The following is a 26,693-nucleotide window of genomic DNA, read 5'->3' as shown; positions in this document are numbered from 1 at the left end:
CTTTTCTTTTCCTTTAAAAAACTAAGTTGCTTTTGAGTGTTTTTCTTTCTCCTTCAACAGTTAAAACGTGTCTGAAATTACATACTGTTCTCTTTCATTTGGACTCTAGAGCTGAGAAGCAGCATTTTACTTTGATATTAACAAAGATATCTTAACCAGAACCACAAAAGCCCTAGTTTGGGTCCCATGGCACCTGAAAATCTGACTAAGGTTTCAGAAGATCCCATTGAATTCTGTTGGGCTTTACTCTGAGTACCCCAGGATATGTCCTTACAAACGGAATGGCTGTCATTCATTCCTAAAGGAGAAATTAAAGTTCTGCAATTGGGGGAAAAGTTGCAGTGGGGATAAGATGTGTCTATCATTCAACAAACTTGGTAGTCAGCCATTACCAATGCAAACACCATGGATGGGAACACAGGCCCATAGTTACCTGCCTAAAGGCAGTCACAGCAGCTCTATAGCAGATGAACAGTGTTTATGATTCTCTTCCCTCTCCCTCTGAAAAACTAGAAGCTGGATTCAAAAGAGGAAGGTGGAAGCTGTCATTTCATACACACAAACTGAGCACAGTTTTGATGCAGGAGCAGGGAAAACATTCCTCACTCCCTTTTCAGGTATAAACTGAATAATTGCAGCTTTGCCTAGAGGAGCACAAGCTAATAAATCCTGTTTAAAATCGGGCTTTGAGTTGTTTTATTAAACAGATCTATTAATACTTGGCTTCCAGTTCATGGCTGGTATATGATGTTGCAATGAAGAGCTATCAAAGGTGATTATCAACCCCCTCCACACCCTGGTTTAACATTTTCTGACTATTAAGCTGCTCACTTTGTGGAGACAATCGTTAGTGTCTTTAATGTGAAGCAAAAGCTTCCGGATAAGAGCTACTGGTTGAAGATCAAATAAGCAAGTCATCATTTCAGTTACAACTTCAATAACTGCAACCATGGGCAGCCGCACTTTGTGCATTAATGCAGTTTAGAATTTATCAGGTACAAATATTTTGTAGTCGCTGCTCGGGGGGGGGGGGTTTGGTTTTTTTTAAAAGTATCACAAGTTTCTGATAGATAAAATAGTGTTTCAAAGTTCCATCAGCCACCATAATATCAGGCAAGGAGCTACACAGACAAAACTTGATATACACAAAGTTGCTGCAGCATTCTATGTTCATCGCTTGATGGCTCCATCATCAGACAACAACTACCATGTGTGAACAAGCAATTACAAATCAAACCAGCATAATTTTCCTGTCACTTCAAACAATATTTTTCAGTGGAGTCAGTTCATGCATTCAAGTGCTGACTGAAATGGATTCAGGTGCTGACTGTACCTCTAAACTGAGGCTTAGATATTTTTCTAATGTTAATATACAGATTCATGTTGGGATGAATGATGCAGTGCCCTCCATATAAGTGGCCAGGCACTGTGCACTTCCCCTCAGGTCTACACATAGCCCTACAGTTTTCAGCTGTACTTTTAGGATTGTACATATAAACCCTATAGGAAGGGGAGTGCTGGTTATCACAAATTACATCTCTGAATCATAGGACTTAGTTGTGAGCTCAGTGGAGGCACTACAGCCAATACCCCACTGCTGAATACATGTTCAGTTGAACTGGGACCCAAATCAATAATTACTTTTAAAAATGTATATACAGTGACCTATTACATTTTAATAAAAAAAATGACTGCTTTAGGCAGAAGCAACATTTGATTATTCTTTGTCTATGGCAAGCAACACTCTTAATGCCTGTTGTAATTTAAGTTGTGTAAAGTAGAATTGACAAGCTCTGCAGTCTATGTTATTCGGCTCTGTGGAAAAAGTACACATCTCCCTTCATTATATCTTTATTGCCATCATTTTGTTAAAAGTGGTCTATACATATATACACGCATGGTTAAAAGAATCTGTTTTCTTTACTTCTCCTGTCACGTTGAGTTGGGTCACTTTGTGCCACATGATGTGATGTAATGTAACTCAATGCAAGGAGACACATGTCCCTTCTCATTGGGAATTTAAAGAAACAGAGCTTTCTTTTCCCCTGTGGGAAACTAAGCAGGTCAGGTGCCCAAAACTAGCTGTGGGAAATTTGATCAAATCTTCTCAGTTTCAGTACCTACATATTTCGAATCTAATAGCATTTTGAGCATGACATGTACATGGAAGGGAGCTGATTGTCCCAATTTTAACAAAATAATATAAATGTTACAGAATGTGTATTCTTCAGTGCCACCACTCCTCTGAGCAGTATTTTCTATATGTATTTAGCACTGCAATTCCTCCACTTCAAACAGATGCTTATAAAGAATTTGCAGTATGTCTTAGTAATCATGCAGACCTTGAGAAAAGCAACAGGAGTTATTTAAAAAGTAAAATACATCACCTTCACAAAGCTCAGGTTTTACAGGTGTTGTCCCTTGCTTTTCTCATAATGAATACATGAAGGTAAGGTAGCCTAAGAGATAATGAAGCAGCTTCACAGCTGAGGTGAAATTTGAACTCAGGTGGTTCAAATCCAGCCACTTATCTACTACAGAACACCAGCACTTTCAGAACCATGGTGACCTGTATTATTCTTCAAATCATGGTTACCATAAGATAGTTTTGGAAGTGTGTAATACAAAGTTTACACACAGTTGTTACAATTATTGTTTCTAGGAATGTGTAATGGACCCACACATAGAGTTTGGGGTTCCATTTAGAGTTATTTGTACCCCAGTGGTCACAGCTCTCCTTAAAACACATGTATATTTCAAGATACAACTTCATTTCTGTGATATCCTTGGTAAGAGGGCTGTATAAACTATGCTTAATAAGAAATTATGAGATAGAAATAATAAAAAATAACAATTTCAGATGAGGAAAAGCTAAAAGCAAAATGAACAACTCAAAAGCCCACAACCCTGTTTATTTACTTGTACAGCAAGCACCGTGTTTGCTGATAACAAACAACAAACATTCATCTAAAAAATTGTTTTCCTTGAGTTTTACTGTTCAGAGATGCTGCTGTTTATCAGTTTTTAATATACTCTTTGGAAATTGATGTGTACTTTACCCAGTCTTTTAAAAGAACCAAGAGATTCAAAGGCAGGGTAAAATACTTTCATGATTCCCCAAAGAAAACTGAGAGGGCAATTAAACAGATGGTAGCAATAAACTCACTTCTAGCACGTCAGGGAATAGGGTCCCTTATTAAAAGCCTAGCACAATGAAAGCAGGAACAAAACTCCAGGGGAACATTTTTCCTCTAGCCCATACCTTTCAACCAGGTTGTACATAAGGAACAAGATCTCTTTAGAGAACTGCTTTCATACCAAAGGAAGATTTTGAAGTAGCTCCACCTCCAGATTGCCAAGCTAAAAGCCAACATGAATGTTTAAGAGCCCCTTAAGATCTGGGAGTTGCAAAGCAAGGGTGTCTAGCCCAGAATGCATGTGCTGCAGTCAAAGCCTGAAATCAAAGGACTTGAGAATTTAGATTATGACCAAGCAATGAAGCCATATTGAGGGGGCATGCATGCCCTCATTTTATCAATAGCCTCTTTGCCAAATTGAGAAACATGGTTTTCCTGCTTGAAGCTCAGTAAAGGGGGCGTGGGGGGAACGAGACCACGACAAAATGAAACACAAAATAGACGCATCCTTAACACATGTCAGCTCTCAGCAATGTTTCACTGTGGAAAACAACACTGAAGCCAGGTGCCTCGATGCAGAGGGCTTTTGATACCAGGGATGCCAAGATTCCATTAAAACGCTAAGGAAAAAAGTTGGAAAGGAGAAAACACAGTAGATGAGTATCTTTTTTCTAGGCATCAGGCACGTTAATAGATGTCTATCATAACTATCTGTGTTGGCATCTTTTCTAAGGTATGTGTGCATGACAAATGAGGGGTGAACTGAAGAGCGCAATTTGCATACTAACATGCCACAAACTTAGATTTAAAAATAAATAAATAAGAAAAGTAGAAACCTACCAACTATATGAGCCTTTTCATGTATGCAACTCTATTTATTCTCTCTCATATTGGCTTCAAAAGGAAGGTAGTTCAGCTGCACTGTGGGCCATGGAGCTCATGGAGGTAGCCTGCCATTTCTGATATTGTTTGGCATTTTATTTTCTAGATTTGGTTTCTCATTCATCGGCACAGGTGAGCAAGGAATTCAAGGTGTAGGAAGTCACCGTCAGGTTCTACTCGGACTCTTTAGTTAGGTCCAAATTTTACTCAAGACTTCAGTCAATCTGCTTTTTATAGAAGACTTCACTGGTACGATAACAAAAAATAATACTATCTGACTGGCACAAGCAAGCAGTTTTGCAGCAGGGAAGGAAGCAAGTTGAATATTGGCTTCACCTGTAATCTCTAATGCTGCTCTGCCCCCTTGTGCTGCTGTAGTGAACTTGACTGAAAAGCAGCTTGGCTGTCTTTGTACATGAAACCCACTCTCTCACACACACACATACACACATACACAAAGCCACTGTCACTTCTCACTGTTCTGGCAAGTTCAAGGTCAGTGCCTAGCTATTTTCAGCTCATCTCTTCTTGATCCATTCAGAGAGATGACAAGGTAACGTGATTTGGGGTCAGCTGTATTACAGGAACCGTTACATAAAGGGAGAAAGTAGAAATCAATCCTAGCTGACAGTGTCTTCAGGATAATCAGCGCTCACTCCATGCCGCTGTCAGCTTCCCTGCATCAAACACCATGTTACTTCTGTCAGATCTTTTTAACAGAACCATATTCTCACTTTTGGCAAAGTAAATAAATATTTCACTTGGGCTTGCATTAAATTCATTGTTGGGGAACTTTACCACCTTGGCCTCTTCCAACAAACCCCCCATTACATTTGTTAGAAAAACATATCTCTCAATATGTAAATTCTTAGCCGTGGCCATTTGTTAATAAGAGACGATGGGGGAATGATGCAGTGTTTTTTTTAGGGGGGGGGTGTCTTCTTTTATACTTTCCCTTTTCAATCCTCTCCCACCGCAACCACAGCCACTTTTCCTCCAACTGCATCTGCTTCTCGAAACGTTTGCCTAAACGATGCTCATCGCTGCGCCGATTCTATTAAGGTTTTGCCGTAATGTTTTAAGACACCTTTCTCAATTTGTTTGATTACGATCCCTCTCCCTGAACCATTTCCTCCCTGCAACTAGACATCTTCTTCTGTGCGGAATTATGAACATATCATTTCACAAGATGGGCTGCAGTTTAGTGGTGTTTCAGCGACAGCACATGGTATGTCAGTTTAGGGGAAAGAGCTGCTATTCCATCCCACCCACCTTGTGCTCCCATGAAACTGCCAAAGCCTGCAGTACTTCTCGGAAGAGCAATTTACCATAATATTAGTTGTCAGTAAATTCAAAGACAGAGCTCCTAAAGCCATAAAATGGATTAGAAGCCATTTTTTGAAAGAATTTTTTTTTTAACAAACTAGAGTAAGAGTATACTGTCAACAAACAAATGCTTCATCATAGCACTGTAATTTGGAATTTTAATTACCCCTCTGCTTCTGTAACAAAACAATGTCTGAACTGGCAGCCATTTGAATCTCTCACAGGTCATTGAGCATTCTAGTTAATTACTCTATGAATAGCCTGTTTTTCTCCCCTCTGGAAACACGTTTCTAATGGCAGTCAAGGTCTGACAAATGTGTCATCTACATAATTAGCTAGGAAGCAACACAAAACATTAAACATGCTTTGTGCCGACAACTATCAAAACATTTCATTTGTTGTCAATTATTCATTACTTTGTAGGTTCTGAAGGGGTTGTTATTATGGAAATAAGTCCAGATGCTAACAAGGTTAGAGCTTTTGATTCAAATTAGTAATCAGAGGACTAACTTTACCCAAAAAAAAAAAAAAGTATCCCCTCGTACATTTGTGGCAGCATTCAATCGGCAGTGAATTATAAACGAATTTAGCTAAGTTCAAGTTTAAAATTGCGGCAACATAATGTGATCACTAATGTGCAGAGTTGCATCCTCCTTTGAAGTGCAAGGATCTAAGCAGAAGTAGTAAACTTTCAGGACCTTTGGCAAGACTAATTTGTACTTGGTAAATAGACTAAAATATTTTCACAGCATGACATGTCAGAACATAGGGGATAGGGGAGAGCCTGGAAATTTTCAAAATGTTTTATCCAATCTATGCATTCTATTTGATAAAATAAAATAAAAATAAAAATGATGGTGGTGACGGAGCAGCCATCCCAGCTCACACAGTATTTCATCTTGTTTTCATCATACTTCCTAACCTTTCTATCAAGGGGTTGGAGTAAATTAAATCTGGCTTTCAAAAATTGTACTGAAGATTTCTCTTCTATGAAACACCATTAGAGTGTTTTCCAGCAAATTAGATGGATAAAACTATAGGGGGGGCAATTTACAATGGAGGGGAATTTTAATTTGACGCCTTTCTCATCCTTACTTCCAGTTACCTGAAACTTGCTCCAACAGGCTAGGAAAAGGGACGGATACAGAGCACAGTTATTTTACCAATAACATATAGCATACCAATAAAATAGGAGAATCTCAGTATTAGAAAAAATGTAGCAAAATACACAGAAGATGCCTAGCCCTAAAGAAATGAGCTTAGACGTGTTTAACTCTGCATATGAATCAAGCTATGTGTCTTAAGTATTAAGATAATCGCTGCTAGAAAAACAGGAAAGGAAGAAATTACTGGCCAGGGAAAGAACAACAAAGTGTGATTCTTATCAAACTGAACCAAATGCTCAGATTGCTATGATTTCATACTAGCTTCCCCATCACCCTTACCCCACTTCTCCAAAACCAGAATTCAGCCCACTGCCCTTCAAAGTAAGAATGCAAACAACCAGCTGTCCAGATGAGCTCTTTTGCCTTCTCTTACTTGGCACCAGGCCTAAGTTTACACATGATGCAGAATGTGGTAGCAGAATGCATGGAAAATTCAGCAGTATGGGCAGTAGCCTCACTTCATGATTTCCTGTATTAACAACTCCCTGCAAATAGGAAGCCAGCACAGCTGGCAATGGGCTGGGCCTTTCTTCCTGATAATGCTAGTTTCAGTTTGCAGGGAGAATTTTGTTTTATGTGGGAATATTCATAATTGGTGTCCCTCAGCTGTAGTCTAAGGTGACACAGTCCTTTATACCACCTCAGCAGTCTTAGAGACTCATTCTGTTGTTTGTATTAGCATTTTGTGCCACATAGTATGGACAATTTTACCATATCAAGGTCACACCTGTGGTAAAATGGTCATCCATATTGACTTATAGGTAGAGTTGGAAGGGACCCAAGGGTCATCTAGTCCAACCCCTGCAATGCAGGAATCTCAGCTAAAGCATCCATGACAGATGGCCATCCAACCTCTGTTTAAAAACCTCCAAGGAAGGAGAGGCCACCACTTCTCATGGGAGTCTGTTCCACTGCTGAATAGCTCTTACTGTCAGAAAGTTTTTCCAAATGTTTAGTCAGGATCTCCTTTCTTGCAACTTGAAGCCATTGGTTCAAGTTCTGCTCTCCAGAGCAGGAGAAAACAATCATGCTCTCTCCTCCATGTGACAGCCCTTAAGATATTTGAAGATGGCTATCATATCTCCTCTCAGTCTCCTCTTTTCTTTTTTTCTTTTTTTTAAATAATATTTATTAAAAATTTTCCAGAATAAAAAGGAAAGATAGCAAGAAAAAAAGAAAAAACAAATATGATTTACACTTGGTTTCAGTGGCATCTTTCCCGGACTTCCCCCCCCTCCCCCTCTTGTATTCCATTTCCCTTAAATTGATTCCACAGATTCTTACCCCAAATTTTAAAACCTTATTTGTAATTTTAAATAACCCATTTATTCCAAATTAATTTATCTTATTTATCTTAATGAACCATTTCTCCTTATATTTTATATAATTCCCTAAGATCGACCCCATTTCCCTTCCACGAATTCCCCTATTTTCAAACAACAAACATGAAAAAAGAAAAGAAAGAAATAATATATAATTTTACAGCCTTTGGATTCCAAATCTCCCCCCCCCCCATTCCCCGGTTCCAATCCCCAAAGTTCATCCATTGTCTACTGCCAGCCTGGTGTATCCACGTCTATATCTCAACTCCACTTTGCCGTCTTTTGATAGCTTTTAATTTCAGAACGTCCAATCTCGAAAAAACTCTCAGAAAAAGTCATTGTTCTTCCATCCAGACCTCTATGTTTAAGAGTCTAACTTAAATTCTATTTCTTGGTCCTTTTAAAGTCTGGATGTTCCAAATACTCCGGCTTCAAATTTGGTCCAGCTCTTATTCCTCAGGTTGCTTTTTCCTGTTCTGCTGCAGAAACCTTCTAATTCAGAAACTTCTTGTTCTCCACAGAGGCTTTTGTTATTCAGGAACATAACTTGCGTCAAGTCCCTTCCTTTCTTCAATAGATAAATCCATTGTCTCCTTTAGTATAGAAACCTCTGTAGACAAAATAATGCTTCGTTTTTGCAGCTTTCCCAAGAGATAACAGATCCTGCTCAAATTCATAGTATTTTTCCACTTGCTGCTACTGTTGCAATGTCCCAGCCTCGCTCTAGAGGGAATATGGTAACTTAATTTCTTTCAAAATCAGACCCAAAAGTCAAATAACTTGTTGCCTTTATTTCCAATAATTTATGTCCAAATTGTAACAAATCTAACCAGCAAAGCCATCGTAACAAAGTTCTCTTTTATTTTCCTGCTTTGACAGCTACTTTCTGTGTCTCTTCACCAGTCTCTCATAGCGGATCGTTCCCGGTTCCCGGGGGGGTTGCATTTTAGTTCCCACAAATCAGTCTTCTCCTCCAGCACAATTATTGTAATTTCCCTTCGTGAAGTTAAATTTTTTTTTCAGGTAAACAAGTTCATCTCTCGATCTTAGTTGTCAAATCCTTGCGTTGAGCCATCTACAACAGGGGGGGCAGACTTCCTTTTTGCACTCCCCCCGCTCGCTCCAAATTCAAAGATCAAATTTCCCTTTTAAGTCCAATCAATTTACTCACGGGTTGTTCCTTTTAGTCCAAATCCGAAATTTTCAAAGAAGTCGTTGCTCTCCGCCGAATGGCATGCGGCTTCGCTGGGCAGGGGAAGCATTGGACTCACAGCACCACACCCCCCCCTGTCACCCGCTCCGCAGCCTTTAAAAAGGCTCCTTCGCGGGTCGGGGGGGCGCAAACGGTGCCTGCCGAGTCACCAAGTCCATGGGCATCTCCGCCCATGGTTTTTGAGGGTCCCCGCGTCGCCGGCACGGCAGGACCCGACCCCTACCCAGCCGACTCCCTCCGGAGCTCGGAGGGAGTCCGCCATTCGGCGATGGCGCCGACCCGGAAGTCAGTCTCCTCTTTTCCAGGCTAAACATATGCAGCTCCTTTAAGTGCTCTTCATAAGGCTTAGTTTCCAGACCCTTGATCATCTTGGTTGCCCTCCTCTGCACACATTCCAGCTTTAGATGTTCTTCAAGCTGTATGGGAGCCACTTATTCATATCTGCCTCCTGTACAGGCAGGATAATATCTAAATGACCCCCTACCATGGGGGCATGGTCTGATTATATGCGTTTTTTTCTACAGAATCAGCACCACTCCTACATCCTACATGGCTGGGCTACTGAAATGCTCTTGTAGCCACACAAGAACTGTTCATGAATAAGCAATTTTTATGCAGCTGGAAAATACCTAAGGAACACCATATATCTATAACCTCAATCCCGCTAAAGTTAGAAGTAAATCCATCCAAACTGGATTTACATTAGCACCTTATTGCTTTGATTTATATTTTGACTCGGGCATCCTTTACAGTAAAAAGCTTACATGTTATAATCATGCTGTAGAAGTCACTTTTCTATGGTTTCATCCTGTGCCCCTGAATTCACATACCTGCTACTATATCAGTGGGGTCACACCAGTTGTGGGACTCAACTTCATCTGGATTAGAGACAAGGTTTCCTGAACAAAACCTAAACTCACTGATAATTAGTTTACGTCAGCTTTCTTACAGCACAGAGAAACTACCCAACACCTATGGTGCAGCACTGTGTGACGTTGACCTCAGAAATGTAAGACTTGCAGATGAAGCTGTATCTGTGTTACCCTCAGAACATCCCACCAGGTGAGACTTTTTTCAAAATAATTAGCTTTAAGTAGTTCCACTTGATAGGAGAATAGTCAAAATCACACACTGAATAATGTGCTTTATAGAATTGTAGAACTGGAAGGGATCCCAAAGGCCATCTAGACCAACCACCTGCAATGCAGAAATCTCAACTAGATCATATATGGCAGATGGCCATGCAACCTCCAAGGAAGAGTCCACCACCTCTTGTGGGAGTCTGTTCCACTGCTGAACAGCTCTTACTGTCAGAAAGGTATTCCTGATGCTTAGTCGGAATCTCCTTTCCTGTAACTTGAATCCACTGGTTTGAGTCTTACCCTCCAGAGCAGGAGAAAACAAGACTGCCCCATCTCCCATGTGATAGCAGTTTAGATACTGAAAATGGCAATCATATCTCCTCTCAGTCTCCTCTTTTCCAGGCTAAACCTATCCAGCTCCTTCAACCATTCCTCATAAGGCTTGGTTTCCAGACACTTGATCATCTGGGTCATCCTCCTCTTTACACCTTCCAACTTGTCAACATCCTTCTTAAATTGTGTTGCCGAGAACTCAACACAGTACTCCCGGTGTGGTCTGAACAAGGCAGAGGAAAGACAGACTATTACTTCTCTTGACTGGGACATTATACTTCTGTTGATACAGCTTATAATAGCATTGACTCATGCTAAGCTTGTGATCCAATAAGACCCGCAGATGCTTTTCTCAAGTCAGGTGTCCCCCATCTTATACTTGTGCAGGGGATCAAATGTGCCTCTCCAGGATAGCTCAGTTGGTTAGGGCGTAGTGCTGATAATGCTAAGGTTGCAGGTTCAATCCCCATATGGGATAGCGGCATATTCCTGCATTGCAGGGGGCTGGGCTAGATCAGTGTTTCCCAACCTTGGGTCTCCAGCTGCTGTTGGACTACAATTCCCATCATCCCTGACCATTGGTCTTGCTAGCAAGGGATGATGAGAGTTGTAGTCCAAAAACAGCTGGAGACCCAAGGTTGCGAAACACTGGGCTAGATGAACCTCAAAGTCCCTTCCAACTCTACCTGAACCTTAGAACTTTCTCCAGGCCACACCCCTCACTGGTCCTGCTTTGCACCCCAAGTGTTTTTGCCTGGCTGGAATTTGTACATGACTTTTGTTTCCTGAATATAGTATAGAAAGTAGTGTTTATACAGGGTGTGTAGAAACTAGCCTACTGTACAAGGGTGCAATTTACATTTGTTTGTTCCTTACACTTTAGCCTCTGGCACTGCCCACCACTGGCATGTGGCCATCAGAAGGCTACCTAGCCTTAAGTTTGAAAAAGGCCCTGCCCACCACCACTGATCTAAAACATTGGCATTTGTTGTTTAGTCGTGTCCAACTCTTCATGACCCCATGGATCAGAGCACGCCAGGCATTCCTGTCTTCCACTGCCTCCCGCAGCTTGGTCAAATGCATGCTGGTAGCTTCAAGAACAGTCTCCAACCATCTTGTCCTCTGTCGTCCCCTTCTCCTTGTGCCCTCCATCTTTCCCAACATCAGAGTCTTTTCCAGGGAGTCTTCTCTTCTCATGAGGTGACCAAAGTATTGGAGCCTCAGCTTCCGGATCTGTCCTTCCAGTGAGCACTCAGGCCTGATTTCCTTCAGAATTGATAGGTTTTATCTACTTGCAGTCCATGAGACTATCAAGAGTCTCCTCCAGCACCAGAATTCAAAAGCATCAATTCTTCGGTGATCAGCCTTCTTTATGGTCCAGCTCTCACTTCCATACATCACTACTGGGAAAGCCATAGCTTTAACTATATGGACCTTTGTTGGCAAGGTGATGTCTCTGCTTTTTAAGATGCTGTCTAGATTTGTCATTGCTTTTCTCCCAAGAAAGGCATCTTTTAATTTCGTGACTGCTGTCATCATCTGCAGCGTATGCCATTATTGGCATACACGGGGCCAATTCACACTTGTCAATGGCCCCCAACAAAAATGCATCCAGAGCAGGTGAAGTCAACTGCAGGTGTGATCTGGACCCAAAATGGTCAGCTGAATAGTACTAAAAATTTTCACTACCACCTAGTTAAATGTAAAACCTGACTGATTTTGCAAGTGGTTATATAACACCATTGTAGGCTACCACTTGATAAATGGTTATTTGCATTCAGCTTGTGCTCCAGACTGTCACAGATGTTAATTTGTTGGGATAAGTACTGGCTGGGAACAGATACTTTTCAATGCTGGTCTTGAACCAGCCATGAGAGCCCTTCAATTTATTCTTTCAATCTGTCAGCCAGGATTTTTTCCATTTGGACGCTGCCATTTTGTCATATAGCACCTCACGGTAAAAGTCAAGATGGAGGAGCCATATATAATCCAGTGCACTGACTGTCATGTGCAATGTCTCTGTGTTCAGTAAAGGCTAAGAAAATAAGCTCTTGAGGGGGGGGGTGACAGGGGAGGGACGGCACGAGGAGTAAAATAATTTTTAGTTTTGAGGCAATCTGAAGCAGCAAGGTTTTTTTTATTAGAAAACAGAATCTTATGCCCATTATTGCTTGAGAAAATGTTTTTGTTAGTGTCTATATTTCTCCCAGGAAAGAACAAAGTAGAAAGCAAAACAAATCTTCAAAAAAAAGCCCTTCCACTAAATATACTCTTTTAAAAATGTGTTCTAATGATCTTTCCAAGAAGGAAATAATCCATTTTCAACTAAAATTACCTGCAGCTATAACTGGGGGAGGGGGCAGGGGGAGATCATGAAGCTAGAAACAATTTTGAAAGGACTGCAGTCTCTTTTAATTAAAACTAAACAGATTACATATTTACGCAGAAGTCAAAATATTTTGGAAGCTGATAAACCTGTAAGCCTTAATGCAGTAGAAAAACAAGAAATAAATGCAAAGTGTTACTGTTACACATGCCTGCCTGATCAACGGTTTTCACGTATTGATCTATAAATGGAGTTGACAGTCTGTGTTAGCTGCACATTTTCCAAGCAGCTCTATTTTTGTACAAAACCAATACGGGCAATTACCTTTCTTTGAGATGCCAACTCTTATCAATTCAATGTGATTTAATGTCATATTAATTAAATATCAGGATCTACTTCAGGACAATCTTCACAAAGCAAGCCTCAAACTTGACTACAAGCTTGATGTGAAGTAAACACACACAACAGCCTCGCCTCTCCTGACGTTGCTCAAAAAGCTCTACTCAACAGAAGCACCAGTAATTTTAGCAATTTTATTTGGCTAGCTGTAACTTTGGCAAGTAGTTGAGGTTCCGGGAAGGGGGAGGAGAAAGAGGATAGCAAGAAACAAAGGAAAACGGCTTCCTGAATCTTTGATAGTGTATTAAAAAAGATAAATAAGACAACCAAGTCTGTTTCATCTAATCAAAAAGAACTCTAATTCATTAACATTTTGGAATGACTAAACAGACTCTGATTCTTAATCTGAGCACCAATGAAAGACATTACATGCTTTGAATTTGCACTGAATGAGACAAAATGCACCTCTCTGAGATTTAAGAGATGAAAATGGTTAATATTCATGCACAATGAGGGATTGCATATGAACAGAAAGCATAGGAGGAGCTCTTGCTTAATAGAGTCCATGCCTAGCCTTAAGATTTGTGTAGTTGAGATAAGACATTAATATCATTTCATCTATTATGGACTAGTCTTAGCAGCATGGAAGTTCCCACTGAAAACTAGGCAAAACTACAGAAGGACCAAGCATCTTCTTGCTCCAAGTTGCCAGCTTACAGCACCAGTCCTATATGCATAATGGTGAAACAATTTGATCTCGATCTGAAAAATAGTCCCAGTATGTACATGTATGCAGCCATGAATGTTAAAAATACAGCATGTTCTACACATCTGCAACATCAAACGAACCTTAATATTTCATGGTTGCCACAAAAGGCCTTGTACTTTTTCAACTATGTTTTGCAGCATATATATTTTTGTATGATTGGCAGCAACATCTGAAGACTTAGACAAATTCAGTGAGTTGGCAAAGAAAAATTGGCACAGAGTCAAAAGTTCCAATACAGCAGGCTTAGTAGATTGCTGAATATGAATACAATGAAACCAGAGCTGTCACCTGATTAAAAAACTTTTAGCTGATTAATCATATGGCTTTCAACTGATTAGTTTTTAGTGAATTAAATCCACATATGTATTCTGATAAACAAATCAATTGCTTTTTTGTAGGGGGGTGTAATTTCTACATTTTCAGATGGTACATGCATCACAGAAAACTATATTAGAAGCAACTTCCATCCTGTGTTGAGTAGTAGTAGGAAAGCCTCCTGCAGTATCAAATCTGCTACCTGCAGTTCTTATAGTATGTGCATTAAAAATTACTTATGATTTTTTTAAAAAAATACCTGGTTCCCCATTATTTGGCACACCTTAATTGGTGAAAGTATTTTAATCCACTACAAAACTTAATGTTGCAGCCTCCACCCCCCAACGTCCCCAAAATCTTTTACAGAGGTTGTCCCAGCCCTGCTAAAGAGATTTATATGGGTGAGTGGCGAGATGCATGGAATAGGAGAGGAAGGGGAATTCCTATTGTGTGAGAAGAAGTCTGTTTCACTCATCGACAGGCACCACGGGCTATCACCCTATGATTACACATCCCCAATGAACCAGAATAGATTGGTGAACAAAGTGCTGAGCTTAATAGTTATGGGTTCCGATTCTAGGCCAACTTTAGACTTAGTAGCAGCTTTTGCCCATTTTTTAAAAATCTCATCTGTAGAGTTATGCTAATGTTCTACCCATAAATACTTAAAAGCATGTTTATATATAAATGATTAACATTAAAATAGTGCTCATTAAATATTTTATTTACTACTGATGATTATTACCCATTTGTCACCCAAAGGTCCCAGGATGGGTTACACAGTAAAGAAATCCAAATAAAACTGACAATAATTATATTTAAGTAAAATTGCCAACAGCTATGGAGATCTACAGAGGCTGCACTTTAAAATGCTTATTGGGAAACCCTACCAAAATCAGGGTATAATCTACTCACAAATCTAGGAGAAAGATCTGTGTATGGATACAGGTATTTCCAACTTCCTCTGCTTTGCTTCCTGCTATATTGGACTTTTGCTCTGCCAAATAGACATACATTTGTTTGGTGTTGCCAGATTTATACAGGTACACCTTTTCATAAATTCCCACAAATTGCAATATAGTTGGTGTAGCTTACAAATGTGATGGACGTAATTTAATTTCAAAAATATGAGGCAGAGAAAGATTTTTAACCTTCCCTGTTCTAGGACTCTTGGCACAACAATCAACCAACATGTACTTCTGTGCAAATCATTTTCCATTCAGAATCCCACTGGTTTTTCAGGAAGTGTTTTGTAGTGTTTGGGGTTTTGCTTAAGACTTTGGGCCTTTCCCGTTTGCCTTTCGCCAGCCACTTAACAGACTCGCTCGAGCAAATATGCCAAAATACTTTGCATTCTGTCAATATCTAGTCAGGAAACTCTGCATGGAAAAATGAGAGAGATGAAAATACTAGAAAGAGCGAGGAAATGAGGAGCATGGCAAGCTTTCAATCTATTATATCAGAGCCAAGTTTGCATGGTGAAATGACATACCCTGCGTCTCTATAATTAGCTGCTAAGAAAGCACAACTTTTTCAGCTCCCTACAAAAGAACATAAATTGCAACTGTTATGCTTGTGGAAAACCCAGCAGCAAATGTTTGGTGTCTGGTGGAACTTTTTAGAATCCTTTTTTCTTTTATCATCCCCAAGTATTCTCCTCCCCACCCCACCTAGCCTCATCCCAGACCGAAAGTTATGTAACAAGGTAATACCAACAATGAGAAACTGCATGATAAAATCCTGCCCAAAAGTGAAAAATGCTAATTTTGTCTCATTTAGCAGCTGGATACAGAAATGCTCATTAGTTTTAAGAGGGTTAATCCTTTTAACTTTTGCATATTGATATGCCAATTATGCCTAATTGTACAAGAGGCATCAGTCAAGGTAATAGTGCATAAACACATGAAAGTTATTAAGTACATCCCAACATGTAATAAAGTAGGTGTTAATTGGTAGCTGAGTTCTGCAGGCTATTGAGGTGGATAATTCATTGAGAGATGGATCACTTGTAATTTCTCTACATAATTCCTTTTGCAGTCTCATGCTGTGATGTTTTCATGCTTGTCAAAAACAACTGCAGCCTAGTGCCTTTTGTTAAACACAGCCAATAAAATATGTTAGGCATCATTAAATATACTTAACTTTTAAACTTTTTCAAAGTTACAGTTCCTACTGATAATACATTATACTATTTCCAAATAAATTACAGTAAACATTCTTTTAACTTCCTAACAGAACATCTCACTTATGGGGGTTGGGGGTTAGTGTGTGTGTTTTTTAAGTACTACGTGCAAATGTGTCACCAGCAAGTGATAGTTTTAAATTGGAAAGCAAACATAAGGAAATGAATGTTTCATCAGCTACTAGGTTGACATGGGGGGGGGGGGAGGAAGGGATTCAGTTCTGAAATGCAATGCAAGTTTCTCTGAACTAAAGATTTACTTCTGCCAACTGAGAGAAGAATAATTAAAATCATGTATTTGCTGAGCTATGGTGATGAAACGGCTGTGGTTAATTTTGCATTTGAACATGGAGGTAAAAATAGCAGAAGGGCGGGTGCGGGGGGAGGAACCAACAACTGCAGCAAGATTATTCCATTTACTGTCTCAGTTAAATAGCTGAATATTTCATAGGGGCTTGTCATATCAGCAGAATAGCCAATTAATAGCTTCCATGGCTCTGAAAAGAGAAATTTTGGTGCTGGTGTGGGATGCTAGTAGAGTTTTTGGGCTTTCACTTATTTGCTCTGATTTGAAAAACTGAGCTGGAATCCAAAGCGAGTGACTAACATTGCATAAATAATTTTGCAATATCATATGGCCTCAGCTGCAAGTTGCAGCCATTATGGAGGAAAATGAACCAAGGGAGGCTCACACCAATCAGTTTGTTTAGTAGCACAGGATGAGTAAAAGGGAAGGGACATGACTGGCAACAGAGTTCACCTCTAAAGTATTAGCACTTAAATATTTTCAGAAGGGATAAAATAAACAAATCCAGTACCACTTGGCTTTCTTTGCCATGTGTCAGGGTTATTTCAGACTCCAGTTTTTAAATATCACAAATAATCTCAATCATAGTATTTTTACACAGGTCATTAACAAGTGTTACATGCTAGGAAGAGCTTTCATTTCTCATTTACCTATCTTAATACAATGTTAGGCCATGTCTTTCAGAAATATAATCCAATGTCTGCAACACAAAGGATTTTTAGTTGTTTAATAAGAGCTTTACATGGGCACAGCTGGCAATCCAAAATTTCCCATTGAACGTGTTTCTTACTCTATGGAATAAAGAAATGCAAGACTTCTTCAAATGCTTTCCCAAACTATGTAACAAAGCAGAAAATGCCACTGAATTATTGGACCACTGAAGCCACAGTGTCATTGTGGGAATATGAATGGTCATAAAGATGACTGTAGGTGAGTGGATGGATGAGTACCTAAAATGCCTCAGGTAGAATGGAAGGAAGGTTACATGGGGGGGGTTAATTTTTGCTTTCCCTTGCTTTGATTTTTTCCCCCCATTTTAATGCCCTGGCATTTAATTATACCTTAATGGTCTGTTACAGGAATATCATGAAGTGCCTTATATATCTGCTGGTTGTAGCTGAATATGTTTATGTGAGTAAGGGTGGAAATGGGTTTGGGAAGCATCATATATTTATTCATCTCTAGTGAGATGACAGGAGAACTGTGTAATTGCTTTTACTTTCTAAATTATATCTATGTGTTAAGGAGAGTGTGTTGAGCAGTTAATGTGCATAATATCTGGCCATTGTGCAAATCACCAGGCCTCATGGAGAATGTGCACATAATCCTTCATTTCCTGGTCACTATACATAATTCCCAACAGGCCTGGGGAATGTGAATATAGTGACTGAATTTTGTACATTCTCTAGGCATAATTCCCAAGTGGCTGGGGGTGGGGGGTTGTACGCATCTCAACTTCATTTTGCACATTCTCTGGGCAATATGCACATTTTCTGACCAATATGCATAATCTCCAAGAATGTTCAGGCGTTTTGCAATCTGCAGTTCCCAGGTTGCTTCTGGCCCACTTCCGAATTATACATAACCTCCCCACTGATTAGGCAAGAAGCAGGAAGGTGGGAGGGGCTCCAGATAAAGTGGTGGGTTGTTGTTTTTTGCCATTTTTTACTTAATTTATATCCTACTCTTCCTCAAAAGGAGCCCTTTCCCCTTCAATCCAGCCCCCTTTTAACGAATCTCAGCTGTTTCCTAGTCAGTTGAGCAACACAAGGGCGATTGCAGGGAGAGGAAAACTAAACACCTTTATCCCTCCCTCCCCCTCCCCCACTTCCTGCAATTCTAATGCCCACCCCAATCCCCATGGGGTCAGTCATCATGGGACTCACAGAGGAGGGGAGTTTATTCAGCTGAGGAATGCTTACCCAGCAGGGAAAAAGAGAGCTGTGAAGTATCACTGATCTTACACAATGCCATTTCTGGCCACATCCTATGCAGGCAAATTACTTTCCTTCCCCCTGCCTTTTGTGCTAGCCAGCATGAAATGTTCTCAGTGACACTAACATTTGGAGGAAAACTATATTACTGTGTAAGTTACAGTTTTTCATAACAGCAGGTGAACAATAAATCTATGATGTTTTGCCCATTTTTATTTAATCTTACAAGAGGCAGAGGGTGGGTGGGTGGTCCAGGTGAAATGCAGAGGGACAGCCAGGACAGGCATCAGCAGCCCCCCTGCTCTGCTAGCTCCTCTGCCTGCCAGCCCTGGGGCCCCTGCCCACAGGATCCAGAAGCCCAGGCAGCAGGCACCACTACTTACCACCTTCCTCCTCCATGGCCAGCTTGGGGACCTGCTGCTCCTGCCACCAGTGGTTAGAATTAGTGGTTAGAGTTGCCTCAGGAGGAAAAGCAGCTCAGGGTGGAAGAAGATGGTCAGAAGCAGTGACCAGCATGCCTGGTAATCCACTATTAGAATGAAGACTTAGTATGGATAAGGCAGTGCCAGCAGCAGAAAATATTCAGACTGATCAGCCACCACTTCTGGCCTCTTTCCCATGCTGCTGCTGCTTCTACCAGGTTGACTTTTCATCTGGCCTGGCTTCAGTGGCAGCATAAGGAGGAAAGGCACATGACGGTGTGGCAAGGTCTAGGAGGACGGGGTACAATGAATTGGCACAGCCCCTACTGAAAATGGTAGTTTAGTAAAGGGCTACCACTGGAATTATAATGGACACAGAGTGATATGGCGACGGGATGGGTGTGTCAGGTGAGGAAAAGCTGGGTTAGATATCTTCAAGCTACTTCTCCTTCCAGCCCATCTCCCAGCCTTGTTATTGTAGCCTTGCTGTTTGGTTCCTTGAAGCTGTTAAGGTGAAACTAGAAAATTCCAGATCAGCTAATGGAAAGACAATTACTATCTCTGATCTTGTCCAGGAAGGACACGCTGACCTGGATTTTGTAACTGAAACCTGACTGGATGAAGGGGAAGATGCAAATGTTTCCCAGATTTATCTCTTTGGGCAGAAAGGAGAAGTAGCTGTTATTTATAAATATATGAATGTATCTATAAATATATCATCTCCCTCATCAGATACTTTGTCCACTCATCAATAATTGTAGTGTCTGTATCTGGTGTAGGGAACTTAAGACAGGAATGGTGCTGAGGAACCACAAGGTTTTTGGTCTTGGGGGCCTTCAACACACCTATCCGTGCAAGCTTGTCTGAACAGGTGTGGCACCTCATGGCTGCCAATGTAATTATGGGCTTGTCTCAAATTATATCAGGTCCAACACATATGGCAGAACACACCCCAGAGCTGGTGTTTTGGAAGGGATTGGGAGAAAGTGATCTGTAGGTGTGGGAGCCAATAATGACTCGATTCTAATAGGCATATAACTGTTTGATAAGGTGTGACTGACATGCTGCTGCTAACCTCTGCAAGGGTGAAGGACAAATTTCAGTGGTATGAAACAGTGGCTGATTAATGATTTTCTGTTGTCTCCAGCAAAGTTTCTTGATACTCTAGTCCTCCCTATACTGGATAAGGTAATCTAATTAGTTTCAGAAAACTTCAAAAAATGCAAAATATATACAGTGGTACCTTGGGTTACAAACGCCTCTAGTTACAAACGCTTCAGGTTACAGACTATGCTAACCTGGAAGTAGTACCTCAAGATAAGAACTTTACTTCAGGATGAGAACAGAAATCGTGTGGCGGCGGGGCAGCAGCAGCGAGAGGCCCCATTAGGTAAAGTGCTACCTCAGGTTAAGAACAGTTTCAGGTTAAGAACGGACCTCCGGAACAAATTAAGTTCTTAACCAGAGGTACCATACAGTGGTACAAAACAAATGAGTGGAGACAGAAAATTATTGTAGAGCAGTACTTACAGGCTCAATGACTTTCACATTATCAGAGAGTATCATAGATTTGCTTTGGCTGTGTCTGTCATGGGGGCTGTTGGCATTTTTGATCCTCATCTGAACAGCACCTGTGCTTTCATGGGAATGATGCAGCTTTTCTGCACTGGTATCAGCAGACATGAACCGCTGCATGATTATTATGTCAACCTGAAAAATATAATAGCCAGTAAGGTCAGACACACCATGCACTAATCTAGGTTTTATTCCATCTTAGTCAGTAAGAAGACAATGTTAAACACACTGTCGTTTAATCCAGGTTTTATTCCAGTTTAGGTAATAAGGAAAAATAATAGTGAAACCAGCTGAGTATCTCTTAAAATCTATCAGTAGAATCAATAATCTAGGGCACCTTATTACTCACCAAGAGCGAAGTTTACATAAAAGATTATCTTTATCTCAAAGGCCACTCTTCTGTGGTGTAATCTTTCAGTAACCTTTCCAGTACATCCAGCTGGCAGGCCTTACAGTTTGCCTTTGGTCTTCCCATGTTCACATCTGAGACACATATCTCAAGTTTGCTCACAGGCTAAAAGTGAAGTGTTTGGCCTTTGTTGATTATGCCAGAAAGACCAGCGGAGGATGTTGCATGCACGCCTGCTTCATATATTATGTTTCAAAATGCACCCCATAAAACCTCTTATATGCCGGCTAAAATAGGTAGATGGTTATGGAACTAATTACAGACTAGAGCAAAGTAGAGGCAGATATGTTGCTATTGCATTGGGGTGGAGGGGTCAGCATCAGACATCAAGGTCACTGGTAGAGATGTCACCAAACTATGCAACTCTTTGGCTACATGTCAAGGTGCTGCTAATGCATATATTTTCCACTCAAATATTAGCCACGTTTTCAGACATCGTTCAGTGCTTTTAAAACACTAAACATGCTTATCTAGTTTCAGAAAGGGAACACATTTTCAAAGCTTCATCCATTTTACTTAAATTGTAACATGATATTTTTTCGTACTTGGAACCTTGGGCTATTATTAAATCTGCCATATCTCATAACTATAGGGTTGTCAGGCCAGATTTGTGCTTAGGTGGGAAATCTTTAAGGAAAGCCTAAGAGCTGTGGGAAGTATAGGCACTTTGATGCAAAGAATGCCATCTTCCGGATGAAATGCAGAGCAACATTTGCCAAATATTTGCTAGGAAGTATCTGTCTGCATCAGCTGTTTTTCATGTGATATGTGTATCTAAACATAAAGCAAATAGAAGGTGCAAGCCATGCTGCATCCTGATTCCTCCTCTGAGTAGGCCTTAATTTCTGCTGCTTGAATGTAAACACCCTAAAAGGTCCTAAATATCAAATGTTATCTCTTATGACAGTCTGCACAAACATCCCATAATGGCTTTTAATCTTGCTATTGAACTGCTATTCATTTTCTAGTAAGCAGCTGTTATTTGTATTTGCCATTATGGTTACTACCATTATGATGGACTTCTCTATGGCAATGACCTCTGTAGATGCAGCACATTTCTATGGCCCGGTTCATACATAACACTAATCCACCATCCACATCACGCTAAACCACGGTGTTGCATGAGAATCAGGCCTTTGTTTTAAGCCACAATCTCTAGTTTGTACAAATGAGTGGAGAGTGAAACTGAGGTCCTTCTCCCAGCCATGCGACAGGAGGAGTGGCAGACGGGTGAGAGGAGAGAAGCACATGAGCCTGAAACCTTCCTCTGGCTCTTTCCTCCTTCCAATAAACCATGCTTTCACATTATGTGCAAATGTGGTGCATTTATTCTACAGACACACATTGATCCGCCCTGGATGAGATTGTGCTTCTGTCACAACAGTGTCCCCTACATTTTACCATAGAAGTAAATGGCAGCTATCTATTTGCTTATATGGGAGTGAACTGCAAACCTGATTCCCAAATAGAGATGGCCAAAGAGACTTTGGAATCTGAGGCAGAAAATGCAAACAACGCTCCACCTCATGGTGCTAAAGTATAACAAACTAAATAACTGGCAATGTGCTCATTTTTAATGGTATGCAAAAACCTCCTTCCCCAGGCACCAGCATAATGGTAAGGCTGTTCCTGAAACTGGTGAATCTAGCCACTGAGAATTGGGTCTTACCATCTGCATAGCTCAAGCATGGTTCCACTTCTTCTGAAAACATGAAGCTCAATTATGCTGAGTTTGACAGCACTGAGCTGGACTGGAGTAATAGTTTAATTCTGACTGGAAACACCTTACAAAGATCTCAGGCAAAGGTCTTTCCCATTTTCAGTACCTGAGGTCCATTGACTTGGATAAATTGGAGGTTAAACCTGAGTGATGGAAACATCCACGCAAGTATATGGATTGGCAATGGGCCATAAGACCGTGTCAATCTGATCCTCAAAGTGGCCCCCTGATAGAACTAGTTGCTGACCAGTGTTCTACTAGCTAAAGTGATTTTAGAGATCTATCAATATTCACAATCATTTTCTTCTTTGTTTTGTTGCCCACTCAAAGCATGATGGGGCATACGGCTCTCATGAGTATTTGTCTTTAAAAAACTTTCTAAAGATAAACTCTCAGTGCTGGAAGGAGTGTGTAGGAACAATAAAAAATATTACTGAAGCATAGAAGGAAGGTCTGCTTCTGTTATCTCACTTGGTACAATCCTCCTTGCAGAGGCTGTGGTTTCTATTGTAATTCTCATGGGAAATTTGCACATATTTTCAGAGGCTCTATTTATATACACTTACTAAGCTAGCAGGACACCTTAGGTTCTGGGTTTGTGAAGAAAGGATCCATATACCATCTCCTTTTGTAACCTACACACATGTGAAGGGATCCAGCAAATTTAGACTCAGATGTGGAAACCCAAGTTATATTGATCTCTCCCTCACCTCCTTTAAAGGGGAAGAACTGTGTGACTTTATCTTGTCTTCATACATATAAGTTCTGCATCACACTTTCTGTTTTGAGAATGGTGAAGGGGTGGAATGCATACCTGCTATTCCACTAAGAATGGCAAGGGGAGCGGGGAGTGATCAGGTAGCAAGTGAAGTGAAAGAGCTCAGACCCAGGAGAGCTGCTGCAATATAATGTAGACAGTAATGTGCTAGATGGACTGATAGTATGGCCTAGTAAAAGGCAGTTTCTTGTGTAAGGATTTGAAGAAAAGGGTAAAGGGAGACTGGTGTGACTTGTAAGACTCATCCGCATGTTTTAAGATGTAACTTTAGAATTTGACTTTCACTGTGCATATACTTTGCAATCAAGTAAAAGCCACCTAATCTTCATTCCAGGAAGCTACTGTTACTACCAAATTACTGAGGAACTACAGAGGAAAGTCTTTTCTGTAAGATATTAGGGGTGAATATGGGGGTGGCTCTGGAGAAAGCTGAGAAGATAGAGGGGTGGCTGCCTCCCCTCTGAGGGTGTGGGGAGCTAAGGGAAATGGCAGAAAGACATCTGGAAAAGAGAACTTTCAGAGATACAAACTTTTCAGAAAAACAACAACTATCCATTGCTCAAGAATTTGTAACTCTGGGGTTCTAGTTAATGATGCAGAAGGCAGCAGTTTCCTCTCTGTCTCTCCATAAGCATTGTAGAGCAGAGCTGGTTTGTGCTCTCTCTGCCTCTGTTGGACATTTTTTGCATTAGCGTTTGGAGAAATCTCCTAACTTTCATTACTGCTGATATGGCTCCACCACTGCTTTTTAGTGCACATGCGATACTGTAGCTGAGCACGTTTTTCATTCTTAATGATATGCCCACAGGATACTATTTTTACTAGCATTCCCACTGTTTATTACTATTGCTGCAATACTTCAGCAGTGGGACTTCTTACCAAAATTTGCTAATGTGGCTTTATCATCATGCCGTAACATCTTTTAATTTCTTCATTATTTCACTGCCCCTATACTCACCATACCTTTCTCAATCAAAACCATTTGCTGACCAGATTTCTGTAAGAAGTGACACGCCAAAGCTGGCATACACTTTTTGACAAAACCAGTTAAGCCCTTGAAAATGTAAAAGTTATTATTGTTTGTGCTCCCAGTGCAAATACAGATGCCAGTATCTGGACCCTTTCTCACATTATATATCTATGTTGGAGGCTCCATTGAATAAGTTGTTGGTGTATTTTCTACTACATTTAACATAATGCAAAGCAATCTGTTTCTCTCCCCATCCATGTACTGTGCTTATTTTATCATGCACATCTAGCAACATCTAGCAACAGGTTGTATGTAAGACTTCAGAAATAAATGAAATTTCCTTACCTACAGTTTGCTACACATGACGTTCTTATCCACTGTACCAACATCCACCGGTAGCTTCTAAAAAGCAAATGGAAAACATGAAGCAGTTACGTATCTGAAAGCTACACAAATCTCTCTTCCCCTGAAGCAACAGAAAGAAAGCAAAGAGGAAAGCACGATGTAACCACTTCCTGTTAGAGGGAGTTAAGCACCCCCACAGCAAGTCATACATGCAGTTTCATATATAGGAAGAAACTGAAGAGTATAACAGGCAAATGCTCTAGCATGAAAATTACTTAAAGTTACTTCAAGTAGACAAGCAGACGTTTAGAAGATCAGCAAAGCAGTTGAAAAGGAAATACGGAGGAGGAATTAAACTAGCTGGAGTCTGAACCAACTTCCTTTTCCTCTGTTTTCTGTAGAAAATAAAAAGTCTTGCAGAAATTTACTTGGGCATGTTGGAGGCAGATGCTTGGTTCTGCTGTCTTTTGCCATCTAATTAGCTCTTGAATTACAGCTCTAACTACTGCATCTAGTTTACATTTGCGTATAACATTAGGTTTTTGGTGTTGCACTTCTGGCAAGCTTAATGTGCCGCTGTTAATGATCCTGCTTTGTCAACTTCCTGTTTGAAAATTACCTACATGAGAGACTTTGCCGAGGCCTCATACATCCTTGTTTGGAAGTCAGTTGCACTGAAATGAACAGAGCTTACATGTTGGCATTTTTTGTATCAGCATTCTACCAGACCAAGTCTAAAATACTGCTCTGTATTATGACTTTCTATAATTAGGGCATAAGGCACTATGAAGATGCAATTTCCATCTCCTTCTCTTATGCAATTTCCACTCATTCTATAATAAACTGTGTAGAATTTTCTACCGAGTCACACCCTGCAATGCACAAATCTCAACTAAAGTATTCATGACAGATGACCATCCAACATCTGCTTAAAAACCTCCAATGAAGGAGAGCCTACCACCTTCCAAAGTAGTCCATTCCACTGGAGAACAGCTCTTACTGTCAGAAAGCTCTTATTGATGTTTAGTCAGAGTTTATCTGAGATTTGTTCACTGTTGACTTTTTAACAGATTGTGCTCAATTCTTTGACTTCCATTTTCAACCATAGGGTAGGGTTGTCCAGGGACATACCCAGGATCCTCTCTCTCTCTCTCTCTCTATATATATATATAAAGCTCAACAACTTTTGTGTCCAGATAGGCCTTAACTGCACACACAGGTTGCTGGAGCACAGAAGAAACATAAGAAGCAAGTTCCATGATCTTTTATACGTAAGTGGTGTTGGTGTTTTAAAACAATTCTGCACTTTAAAACAATCATATTCTAGGGCTGAAGCAAGTTTTATAAATTGAGCAGACTAACCCTAACCCTAATTTACATTAGGGTTGTATCTACCTAATTGTACTACATTGAAAACAGTGGATTTAAGTTAGTGAAGCCCATTGATTTCATTGGGTCCCATTCGAGAATGCCTTGTTTGGCTGCAACCCTTTTTATTTTGGCTGTTTTGAGAGGATTTTATATTTAAAAGATTCTAAATTCCATCTCGGGGCAGATATGCATTTAAAGTTACTTAATTGCATTATATAATTTTGGAAAACTTTACAAACAAGGGCCTAGTACTTCTCACTAATGCTAGTAAACAACTGGACTGAGTATTGACCACATTGTGTTATTTGTATCACTTACAAACGAAAGCACTTTATGAAAACAAAAGCTGAATATCCCCAAGAGGTATAGAAGGGCTATCCATGCTGGCCTATGGCCCTAAAGAAGCACATTTAGCAAATGAGGCCTACAGCCCTGAGGGGAGGTTCTTTAGCTCAGCTCCCATCAGCCCC

The 26,693-nt window shown here is 40.4% G+C and overlaps 1 protein-coding gene across 12 annotated transcripts in view; it reads right to left on the bottom strand.

Moving 5' to 3' along the window:
- The window catches only part of ARHGAP15 (Rho GTPase activating protein 15), a 386,745-nt gene that overhangs the window by 357,922 nt on the left and 2,130 nt on the right, over nucleotides 1-26,693 (bottom strand). For 3 of the 12 annotated variants that reach the window (XM_079994046.1, XM_079994052.1, XM_079994050.1), the window contains exons 2-3: nucleotides 24,853-24,909; nucleotides 20,586-20,765 (exon numbers count right to left, since the gene is read on the bottom strand). In XM_079994046.1, the coding sequence (XP_079850172.1) occupies nucleotides 20,586-20,750 (165 nt within the window). In that variant the 5' untranslated portion in view covers nucleotides 20,751-20,765; nucleotides 24,853-24,909. Of the gene's footprint in view, nucleotides 1-20,585; nucleotides 20,766-24,852; nucleotides 24,910-25,280; nucleotides 25,390-25,471; nucleotides 25,527-26,541; nucleotides 26,679-26,693 lie in introns of those variants that run through there. The other 9 variants (XM_079994051.1, XM_079994045.1, XM_079994048.1 and 6 more) reach the window with 7 other exon arrangements.

The sequence above is a fragment of the Podarcis cretensis genome (assembly GCF_951804945.1).
Source record: "Podarcis cretensis genome assembly, chromosome: 1".
Classification (NCBI taxonomy): domain Eukaryota; kingdom Metazoa; phylum Chordata; class Lepidosauria; order Squamata; family Lacertidae; genus Podarcis; species Podarcis cretensis.
Note: the sequence above shows the minus strand (reverse complement) of the source record. Positions and strands in the feature narration are given on the sequence as shown.